At 38.5% G+C, this 11,296-nt stretch overlaps 1 protein-coding gene across 1 annotated transcript; it reads right to left on the reverse strand.

The window, feature by feature from the left end:
* Positions 1 to 226: 226 nt before the first annotated feature.
* LOC135941818 (uncharacterized) lies at positions 227 to 2,649 on the reverse strand. The gene is made up of 6 exons (XM_065487558.1): positions 2,558 to 2,649; positions 1,879 to 2,034; positions 1,636 to 1,826; positions 1,001 to 1,585; positions 634 to 944; positions 227 to 582 (listed from the first exon to the last, which is right to left on the reverse strand). The coding sequence occupies exons 1-6, from the start codon at positions 2,604 to 2,606 to the stop codon at positions 270 to 272; spliced, it is 1,605 nt and encodes a 534-aa protein (XP_065343630.1). The 5' UTR covers positions 2,607 to 2,649; the 3' UTR covers positions 227 to 269.
* Positions 2,650 to 11,296: the final 8,647 nt, after the last annotated feature.

An 11,296-nucleotide genomic window follows, 5' to 3' on the forward strand; every position in this document is an offset into this window, starting at 1 on the left:
AGAATTCAGTTGACTTAAACCTTGTCCCAACTCGTTTAAAATATCAACTATCATGATTACCAGCCTTTGAATCCACAGGTACAGGTGATCCCGCCCAGAGCGCCACCTTTGGCCGTTCGAATATATCGAAAGCAGCGCCGCAGTGAACGGAAAATGATTAAATGACAGAATTCCTTTTATTAACTATATATTTGTATGTAATCATGCATTAAAAACACTCTTTTAACTGGTTGTAACAAAGAGTGGGCCAATTTATTACTTATGATGTTTTACACTTTTACAGTCAGAGGTCTCAGCTGGGGCCAAGGAAGAGATTCGAAGTAGAATCCCAACTCAGCCGATTTACTCAGGCAGGCATCCGCGGTTATAAACAAAGTTGCTACTTTTTCTAAGAGTTCTCTCGAGATCATTGGGTTCAATTTCATGTTGAAGACTTCCAAGTGTGATAAGATCTCTTTTCTCTCGATCAACGAGGTTAAATATCGCAGGTCTTCCTCGTTGAATCGATGCAATTTCAGGTCCACCTTTTTAAGCCTTGGCATCGATAGAATATTGGCCAGGAAGGTTGACTCATTCGACCTGCTATGAGTGGTTTTAAAATAATGCACTGAAAAAGGTTTGATTTTTTTATACCTAATGTGCCAGGTGAGCTCTTCAAGGTGGGGGAATCTTTTGTTTAGAGGTTGAAAGGAGTCTTCAATTTCGACCGAGTCGAGGTGAAGTACTTCCAGATTCGGACACTTCTCGGCGATTTTGTTAAACTGCATTTTTAATCCCGTAAACTCCTTGAGGTGAAGTCTTTTGAGCTGGTGTCCCAATCTGTTCAAAATATAATTAATGTAGACTGCATCATCCGCAAACATCAAGGTCAAACTCTCGACTCGAGTCATTTGGTCCAGAAGAGCGAACCCAGACACGATAGCTTGATTATGTCTGAAGTGAACCTGCAACATAAAAAAAGTATGAAGTGGCTTATTTATAGTTTAAACAAGAAATTTACCGCAAGATGCGTGACGCTAGACACAAAATCAGCCGGTTTGTAGAACTTGGGAATGTAGTTGTTTCCAAATTCAAAGAGTTTGAGGGGACTGCTTTTTATTAAGTCCGCAAAAGACAAATTGTAGTGTCCAATGTCCTCGATAATGCTCAGGTAGGGAAGGGCGCTTCTTATCTTGCTTACTAAGATGTTTGTAATTTGATCGGTTTGCAGCAAGGTCAGGTTTTTCAGGGTCTGGATTAGTTCGGCGTCTGTAACGGAAGGGTTTCTGCGACTGTCAAAGGTCGCGTTGAGCACTCGCAAGTTGGGCAAGTGTTCGCAGAGGTGCATGATGTCCGAGATTCTGACGCAATAGCCGTGCAAGACGTCCCTACGATCAGCCCGGATTTCGAAACACCTGGATGGTGTTATCGAGTTTTCATCCCTCTCCTCGAAATTGGTGATCTCAAGGATTCTCAGCTTGGTCAGCTGATGAAAATGGTTTCTGCTCTGTGTGTTGCTTTGGTCTCCGTACAAGCCGTTGAAATGGATCCCGTTTATTTTGAGATGCACCAGGTTTGGAGCGCGAGAGACGACCATCTTGAAAATCTGTTATTATCCTTTATTAGCGATTAATAAAAAAATTCTGAAACCTTTACCTTCAACAAGACAGACAGGTCACTCGACTTATTGGGGAGATGAGACAGCAGAGCATCCCAGTCAAAACTTTTGGTCTGCGAGTTCAGCAAGTGGTAGACCGGGTTGTAAATTCTGTCGAATTCTCTGTTTTCTTTAGGGCCGGAATTCCATTTTAGCAGATTGTGTAAAATTTTGTTACGGATTTGTACGGCTGGAAGGAATAATATTAATGCAAAACTCGTGTATTAACAAAATTGGCTTACAGAGCTGGGTTTCCAGAGGATTCTTTACGACGGTTCTTGTGTAGAGATCGATGTTTTCCAGTGTTTCTTTCAGAACGTGAGCTTCCAAGCTTCTCTGCAAATTCTTTCTGCGTTGGCAAAATTCTTTAATTTGGCTCGCTGGAACCGTCGACGTTGCTTCGAAAAGAAAAATAAATATTATTCAAGCTGGGCAATATAAACTCCCTTAAAGTTAAATATTTATTTAAAAATTAATAAAGTTTAAATGTGATAAAAACAAATCATTCACCGTAGAAAAACGTTGAAAAATATTTTACGGCGATTTGCTTAATAGATTTTGGTTAACAGCACATCGAAGGAAATCTTTTGAGTCTAAAATCACAGTGGGAAGTGTCTTGAATTTGAAAAATTTTGAAATATTGTTTCTCAACAGTCACTCTACGAAAATTGTGTAAGTCTACCGACGTCTCTCACACCTTTTTCGTTGTGTAAGAGTGGAAAAATAATTCCTTAATGGCTCGAAAGCTATTAGTCCATGTTTACATTGTGAAATTGTGAAGCAATCGCCCGACAAAGCGTTTGAGTGAGCGATGCATATTTGTCCATCAGAAAAGAACTATTTCTTACAAGAAGTGAGTCGGGAAGATATGCTTTAAAGCACTGGATGTATGGAATAAAAAACAGGTCCGTGCTTTCTTACCTCGATTGAGTCGAAGTTCCTTTAGTTTCAAGACCTTCGAGTGAAACATTTTGGATGTTGGGATGAAATCAGCTGGCCAGGTGGAAGATGGAACTAACAACGTAAACACACGACGTTGGTCTTTGATTTTGCTTTCAGCCGTCAGAGGCGCTGGTATTGATCAGCTCCGCCCTAGTCCGATGACGTCACGGGCTCTCAACAGATGATTCACAGAAATAACCAAATCTTCTTGTTTTTTTAATTTACGAATTGATGAAAACAAGTTTATTTTCAATTTAAAATTTAGAGTAAACTACAAGGCGTTGATTGGTACCAATTTCAAACAATTTAGAGTAGCCGTGTAATAAAGATTGTTAAAATTAAATTTTCAAGCAAAACGCATCAATTTTCTCCCCTCTCTGCACTTGTAGAGGGAGAATTGTGTGTCACTCTCGTTGACTGCAGTGCCGTCTGCTCAACAGCGCTTCATTGCGTGTTAATTATTCGACTTTTAATGAAAACGGCGGCGGCTGGCGCATTCGCTGACTTGAACACTGGAGGTTCAGGTGGGTTAAAGGCGGAGTTGTGGCTCTGCTGATGACACCCTGCCAGGGCGAGTTGGTAGAGGGTCAGTTGCCTTTTGTTTTTTTATAATATATTTTCTTTCCTTTTTTCGATTCGTCATTATTCAATATATAGATCTAATTTGTTTCGGAATATCGTGATATTGACATGACCATATGTGATTAAAACAATAGATAAACTGATCTTCTACTGACTCACCCTGGCAGGGTGTCATCAGCAGAGCAACAACCCCACCTTTAACTTACATGAACCTCTTATGTGGCTTGCAGGCGAGTGAGTTAGCCGCCTCTGTTTTCTTTAGTTCTGAATAATTAACACGCTTTTGGCGCTTTTGAGTTGACGAAACTATTCGCTCAACAAGAGTTACGCACACTTCTCCCTCTATATGTCCAGAGAAGGGTGGAAAATGTTGCATTTTACATGAAAATCTAATTTTCCAATGTCATTTTTTGTCGGCTTGATTTTTTTAATATTTTCAAACTCAACTTTTGGAAAGTGGGATGAAATCAGCAGGTGTGTCTAGGTATCAACATTACGAACACACCCCGTTGGTCTTTTATTTGGCGTTAATCTGTCATTTTAAGCTGGATTTAGTACCGCCCTGAATTTTCAGGGGGTGTCACTTGCTCTCATCAGCTGATTATCAGAAATAAATAGATATGCATGAATTTTTTATGTGCATGGTAATTTTATACTAAATTGCCGAAAATTGCAAAACGTTGATCGGTACAAATTTTGAAATAATTCAGAAAAGCCATATGAGATAAAGATTATTAAAATTAATGTTACAAAAGTTACCAGCACCGGCAAGCAAGTGAAAATTAACCTGGCAGCACGAATATCAGCAAGGGTTGCCACATGTTCAAATTATCGCAAATGATTTTCATAATTGTTAAGATTTGGAGCTAGAAAAGCACGAAAATCTGCTCAATAAAATTAGATTTTCCTCTTTTGACAGAAAAATGCCTATTTCAATCATAAATCACATTGAAAAATAAAGAAATAAGAATATTGCGTCCTAGCAGCTGGCAACACTAGCTATTGCGCTCGCAGTGCCATCAAGCAAGAACTAGAGTTGTTTTTCTCCTCTCACAGCTGGAGCGTCGTGTGTTTTCGCTGTTATGTCTTCAAATTTCTGATTATAAACCGATTTGAAGGTGAGTTTGCAGTTAAACTTGTTGATATTACCTCAGAGAAGGCCTGGTTATTACTTTAAACGTGTTGCTGGGTTCCCGTGGCGTCGGATAGCGGCTTTGTGATTCAAAAACAATTAGACTTGACACACACCACCTGCTCGATTAAGACTTCCGAGAGCAGTATTTCTAGTATTTAGAACCTCCAGATTGACAAGTTAGCGAGAGTCAGCCGCAGCCGTTTTCTTAAAAGGGAAATAATTAACAAGCAATGAAGCGCTGTTGAGCAGACGGCACTGCATTCAACGAGAGTAACGCCCACTTCTCCCTCTATTAGTCCGAACAGGGTTGAAAATTGGAGCGTTTTACTTGAAAATTTCATTTTAACAATCTTTATCTCATGATTACTCTAAATAATTTGATATTATTATTGTTCAACGCCTTGAAGTTTATTCCAAATTTGAAATAAAAAATTCACTTGCGCTCATGAATTAATATTAAAAAAAAGAATATTGGTTTATTTCCTTAAATAGACGTCATCTGACGAGGGTGTAGCTTATCCAAACCAGTGCCCCTTACGGCACAGGAGTGAGCAGGGGCTTGTCCAAGGGTAAACATGGTTGTTTTGTTTACAAACAAGTCAGTACAGAATCGAGTTGCCTAAAATCTTGAAAATATTATTCGTTTAACTTGAAAATAGAGGTATTTGCGTCTTAAAATTTAATACAAATAAGACAATTCAGGATTGCTTTCCACAGAAACGCCACACACTCGGCCAGGATGGAGAACTCACCTGATATTGTGGAACTTTCGAGAAGGAGACTAAAGAGCTTGTTCAGAGATAATAGTCTGAAACAGAACGCCATCGAAACTATCATCGGAAGTTTCAACTCTTGTACTTCCTTAAACGAACGAAATGGAATAGCAGCAAGAGTCTGTAAGTTATTGTATTATGGTTTAATGTAAATGCAATTCTGAAAATTAAATTTCAGCTCCCGCACTGCGTGACGAGTTGCTGCAAGAGGTGCTCAAACGGATCAAATACCCTGAGCAATTCGAAAAGTTGGCGAGGGTCATTCCGTTCCTTCTGAGTTCCATGACGAAGACTTTAGACCTAAACGAACTTGATTCGGTAACGTCGTACGACTACGTTGGTTTACCCTATATTGATGAGGTATTTTAGAACAAATAACCATTAAAAACTTGTATAACAATTATGAATTCTTCAAGGTTCTGTTCATAACTGCTCACCTCGCACCAAATATTGAGCGCCTCTTTTACACAAACGGAGGAATACTGCAAAATCATAAGGCCGCTCGCAATTACGCTCTTTTTAGTTTATTTGTGAATAACTTCCGGCACCTACAGATACTAGAAATGCAGAAATTTACAGCTGACCTCAATGACCTGGTCTCTCTGTGTGGACATTTACCGAGCTTGCGAGTTGTCAGGGTTTTACCTGACGATATTACGATCGCATTAATAATTGTTCAGCACCGATATGCATTTACGTTAACTTTCGGGCACCCACAAGGGAGAGCGGAGGGAGAAACTCAGGTATCAATAAAGGCAACGCCAGAGCCTCCCCCTCACGAGCACACGACCCGCTCGCACCAACGCACTCGCTCTCCTGACGGCACACGAGCAAGAGGGTAACTCTCTCGCTCCCCCGCTCGTCCCTCTGGGTAGCCACGCTGTGTACTGTCGCTGCTATCTACAATAAACTGGTATGGTATAGTAACTGGGCATTTTCCCTTCTTGTCCACCCTGCACCCTGTAAAGTCTACTTTGGCCACAGAAGAACAAACTCTGACCTCGTGATAGGGAGAAGGCGCGCCGGCAGGGCCGACTGCGCCCATTCGGCGGCCCTGCCCCGCGTCACTGACATGTGGAGGCACCGGCGAGATCCGTAAAAAGTTGATATGTCAGCCCTCACGAGCGAAGAGTTTTTTTTCTGTTGCAAAAGTGCCCTCCCAAACCCATCCCTCCAAATTTTTTTTGGACCCGAAACCCCCCCAACAAGCGCGTAATTTCCTCCTAAAGGACATGTAAAATCGAACTTACGTACGCGTCATGCAAATTTTGTAAATATTGTATAATTTAAAATATGTCAGGTGCATATTAGGCGATCTAATTTTTTTCTTTGCACGCTGAGACATACGTTAATTTAAAATGGACGGTAAATCTATGAAAATCGGACGCCGGTTGCTCGATGAATTTTTCGGTGAAAGTACAGAGGACGTTGAATTATACGTACAGGACTTACACGTAATTAGAAAAATCTCGGGAATGACAAAAGATGAAACGCTTGATGTTCTTGCAGGCAAATTACAAGGACACGCGAAAAACTGGCATTTGCAGTGGGAATGTGACCCATTAAATGTAAATAAGGGACTTGATGAACTTTTGAACGATTTGAAAAATTGGCACAATGATTTTGCACACTCGTACTACGTAAAAAACCCGAGAAAACATAGCGAGCCGCGAGATTCTTCCCCTTTCTCAGATAGCGATCAATCTACCGATAATTTTGGGACAGATTACACCTTTAGAGTCAGCCGAGAACGTAAGAAAAAATCAAAAACACAAAAGGAGGAAAAAGATGAACTAATATTAGTCCTCCTCAAACAGTTGCAACAAAAAGAAGAGCAAGTGCGCACTCTTCAAGTGGCACCTTGCACCGCACAAAACACATACGCGTTAACTTCACCTCATACTAATTATGTACTCATGAAAACCCCGCTACCTATACAACAACTGTTCGTGGAAATTCTTCCTCAGCCGCAACCACAGCATGTTTTCCCAATTTACCAATACCCAGCCGAGTACCCGTCGTACCAAATGCACCCACCACCAATTTTCGCACCTGCCTACCAAACGGCACCCCAGTCAGAACAACAGCAATTTTTCTCATACCGAGTCCCCAAAATTTGTTTCAAATGCAACCGCAGTGGACACATTAGAAAACAATGCAGATCACGCGTAGGAGATGCGCATCGCGGAAATAGGAGACAAAATTACTCTTCGCGCACGCACGGCCATATAACATCTCAGCCGACAACGACATGCGACAATCCACCAAACGCGATTTTTCCCCAGAACGCGCACTCGGCTCAAACGCGAAAGGTACTCCGTAACGTGCCGGTTTATGCACCCAAATCAGCAGCAAACCCAGAAAAGAAGAATCAAAAAGGGATATCGTCAATCACACAAAATCAAAGCCTCGCCAGGGAACGAACTCATGTAAATATTGTAAATTCCATTTCCTCCAAAGAAGCCGAGTCTTCAGTTCCCTCGGAAAAGGGTAATTCGCAACAACAAAAGCACGCGATTAACCAAATACCGTTCTCATCAGTGCCAAAATCAAGTTCAACCGAGTATTTTGATTTGTCATATTTTCAAGACGAAAACCAAAAGCCAGTAGTGAATTTGCACGAACAAAAGAGAGAAGTTTCGCACACAACCGGATTTGTAGCTCAAAGTGAATTAATATCCGAAAAAAGAGCTCCAGAACATGCATGTACATTGGCGGAAACCAAAAATGCCGGAATAACTGGACAAATAGAGTCATTCCAATCAGGTCAGGTGAAAAATGAGATTGGAAGATCTAACGTTAAGAAAAAGAAAACTCCAAAGAAGATCAATTCACAAGGGAAAATTGTACGTACAAAATTAGAAAATGCGCAAAAGGCTGAAATTCAAATTGCAAAAGACACTGCTATAGAAAATGACGTAGTTGTAAATAAGTTCGAACCGCAAAAAAAACGTTAATCAGTACAGCAGAAAATAACATCACATTGCCCGGAAAATGTGTAGTAGATACTGTAGCAGCAGTTAAGCAAGAAACTAATAACTTGAATGAGCGCGAAAATCACGTTGACAACGGTGATACGACTATTCCCAGTGACAGGATTAAGGAAAAACTTGAAATTCCTTTGAAACTAAAACCCATTATCAAGAACACAGTAGATTTTTTACGAAATCTTGGGAACTTTAGTAGCAAGTGGCGCATTAACCGAACCCGCGAACAAGACGACACAAAAAACTTCGAAATGGTCAAAATACCGAAAAGCGAGGTATTGCCGAACAAACCACAGAACGGTTGAGATTTAAAGTTGCATATATAAAATATTCTTGTAAAGTAATTTTAGCATTTCGATTTGTAAAATTTACATTCAATAATTTGAACGTCAAACGCTTTTCTTCGAAAAATGTGCATGATTTTCCAAATAAATAAATTAGGTACGATTTACTTTCAAGAAAGAACATGAAAGAAATTTGAAAAGACGGAATACAAAATATTCCTAAAAGCATTGATTGATAAATTGTCCTCTACGCGCAGAAAAAATATAAAGAAGAACGGAATGATGCGTTTATGAAATCCAGATTGTCGCAAGGTTATCGAATTTTTAAGGTCCCGATCGCATATTTTTTTAAAAAAGTAAATTAACGTCCACAAAAGAAAAAACGACGCTATATATTATTTTTCTTCTTCCTTCATACTGATTTCTTAAGGTCAGGTCTCTAGATCTCTCTACATGAATGTGCATTATATTAATCCAGGTCAATGAACCAAGTCAATGCCAAGTAACCCCCCGTCCCTTAACTTTTTACTCGCCAGCACAAAGAGTAATATAAAGCTTCAAACGTTAGCAAACAATAGCACACAGCATGAAAACCTTTACTTCACAAATTCTCATTACAGGCGGCGCAATTTTTATTCAAAAAATATTCTAAATAAAATCCTACTCCCCTAAAGGTCACCAAAAACCACCAATGTCAATCAATTTTCCTCAAATCCATTTCCCACGAACTCTCTGTATATCATCCAAGTTACATCATTAACAACAAAGAGGTTTAGAACCTATATCACCAGGAGTTCCAACTTTCTTCCTCATACAAAAATAACTTTTCTTTAAAAAATATCCCCAACCTAGAGTTCATAAATAAATAAACCTTTGTCATCTTTCAAATTCAAAAGCCTCTAAAAAGTTCTCACAAAGTGGCAAGACATTAAATCTTGAAGTTCATACAGGTTAAAGAACCCTATTTTAAGAGGATCAAAGCAGCACAAGAGACATTGTATCGCAGTAATCTTTTGTCGTAAAAAAAGGACAAATTTCCCCCCCCCCCCCCTTTAAAGAATTAGACCGACCGCCCACTAAAGAAAATCTCACGCTCGCCCTCTTATAAACGAAACACATCTGTTTTAGAAGGTCAAGCGAGCAATTAATCATGAGATACCTTTGTGCTTAGTTCTATACAAAAAAAGGTTATTGTCAAGTTCTTACAAAGCTTAAAAAATTCCTATCTTTTTATGAAACACTGACACATTCTATTCTTTCATCTATTATTACGATTTCTTTATGTATTTAATTTATGTCACATTCTTATTTCTCTATTTCAATATAAAACACAATACTCAATACCCATAATAAGTTTAAGGTAATGAATCAACATAGCAGGAACACGCAATTAGGTTTAATAATAAAGTGCAGAAAGCTTTCCCGTGATAGAGAACCAAGAAGGAGATAAATCCAATTGTTAGTTTTTACTCCTAGTGCAACACAAATATTAGTCGCGGTTTTATTTAATTTTTCATTACGCGACACACACTTGGTCAAGATTTGAGGTTACCATATCCAAAACTTCCAACGTGGGCAGAAAATTCCGGCCAATCGGGCAGTTGACTCAAATTCGATTTTTTATCTTAATTTTAAGAGCGCGCAAATTTTTTTATATTAGTTTTAAAGAGGTCAACTGTTTCATTTCTTTAATAATTAGTGGTTGCAATTGACGGTTACAGGACAGAAGCGAGATAGTATGTCACAAAATTGAATTTTTTTATATCTTGGTTACATTTCGGAAACACACGGTTTTTGGATAATGATTGAAGAGAAATGACAAGTAAAGAATGAGTTATCACTGCGTTAAACCCTGCATAGGAAATTAAGAGTTATGGAAATTTCACAGAATTTCGTGAAAATAAAAAGAAAATAATGAGTATGTATGTTGCGATAAAAGCAGCGGCTTATTTGCACCATCAAGGTGAACATAATATGTGTTTCGAAACTCTAATTTTTTGGTATACTTTTCCAATATACCTCAACGGTACGTGTGAGCATGGTAGACACAAAACGAGACGAACTTCTAGATATTCACGATATTAAAGGAAAAAGGTTCAAAACAAAGTGGCGATAATTTATAAAAGTTATGAATATGATACTCAATGAGTAAAGATATTTCTCGAGTCTAGTTTTCTCAAAGCGATCAAAGGGACACTTTTGTAGAATGTAAAGTCAAAGTATTAAGCGCGACAAGGAGGAAAAAGAGAAATTGAGCGTAAAATATCCACCTCGAACCACCAGGAAACTCACCAATATAACAAGGCGTATACATACGTGACTAAACCTTAAGGTCTGAAGCAAAGAACTGTTTATTTTGTTGGAATAGAAAGAATACATGAAGCCAAAAAAAAAGGAGGCAATTCTAAAAGTATTTATCCCTCTGATAAATGGCGAATCCCATTAAATCGCTTCTCTGATGAGTTCTATTGATTTAGCATTAAAGACAAGGTACTTCAATTAAACATGGAATGTGTATATATATTTTAGTTATTAATAGAGTATTGACATGACACCCCTCTCACTACTCAAATCAAGAAATTATAATGAATATGCAATCAGATATTCATTTAATAGCAAAAAGAGAGTTAAACAAAAAGCGCCTAACCCCCCCCCCATTCCCGCGCGCCAGCCAGCCATAAGAAAATTTAATTTATTTTATTAAAATTCTCAACGAAACCCCAATGCTAACGTAACTTTTAATTCAAATCAATTCCGTGATTGGAAGCCTTTTAGCATAATTTAATAGAATCACTTCGATTTCAATAAACCATATCACTCAAATCTATTTTAAAATTCGAACAACTCACGATCCTTTATCTTTTTTTTCATTTAATAAATTAAAAGATATTAAATTTTCATAAAAAAAAAATATTAATTATTCAATCATTTTGCAATTTTCATAGTTTGATAAATTT

Source organism: Cloeon dipterum, chromosome 4, assembly GCF_949628265.1.
Source record: "Cloeon dipterum chromosome 4, ieCloDipt1.1, whole genome shotgun sequence".
NCBI classification, from domain to species: Eukaryota; Metazoa; Arthropoda; class Insecta; order Ephemeroptera; family Baetidae; genus Cloeon; species Cloeon dipterum.

Excerpts from the sequence above, each read along its gene's own strand:
- LOC135941818 (XM_065487558.1), bottom strand. The coding sequence starts at position 2,606 with ATGTTTCACTCGAAGGTCTTGAAACTAAAGGAACTTCGACTCAATCGA. Across the intron at positions 2,035-2,557 it reads GGAACTTCGACTCAATCGAG|CAACGTCGACGGTTCCAGCG; the intron begins GTAAGAAAGCAC and ends TTCTTTTCGAAG. Across the intron at positions 945-1,000 it reads CTAGCGTCACGCATCTTGCG|GTTCACTTCAGACATAATCA; the intron begins GTAAATTTCTTG and ends TTTATGTTGCAG.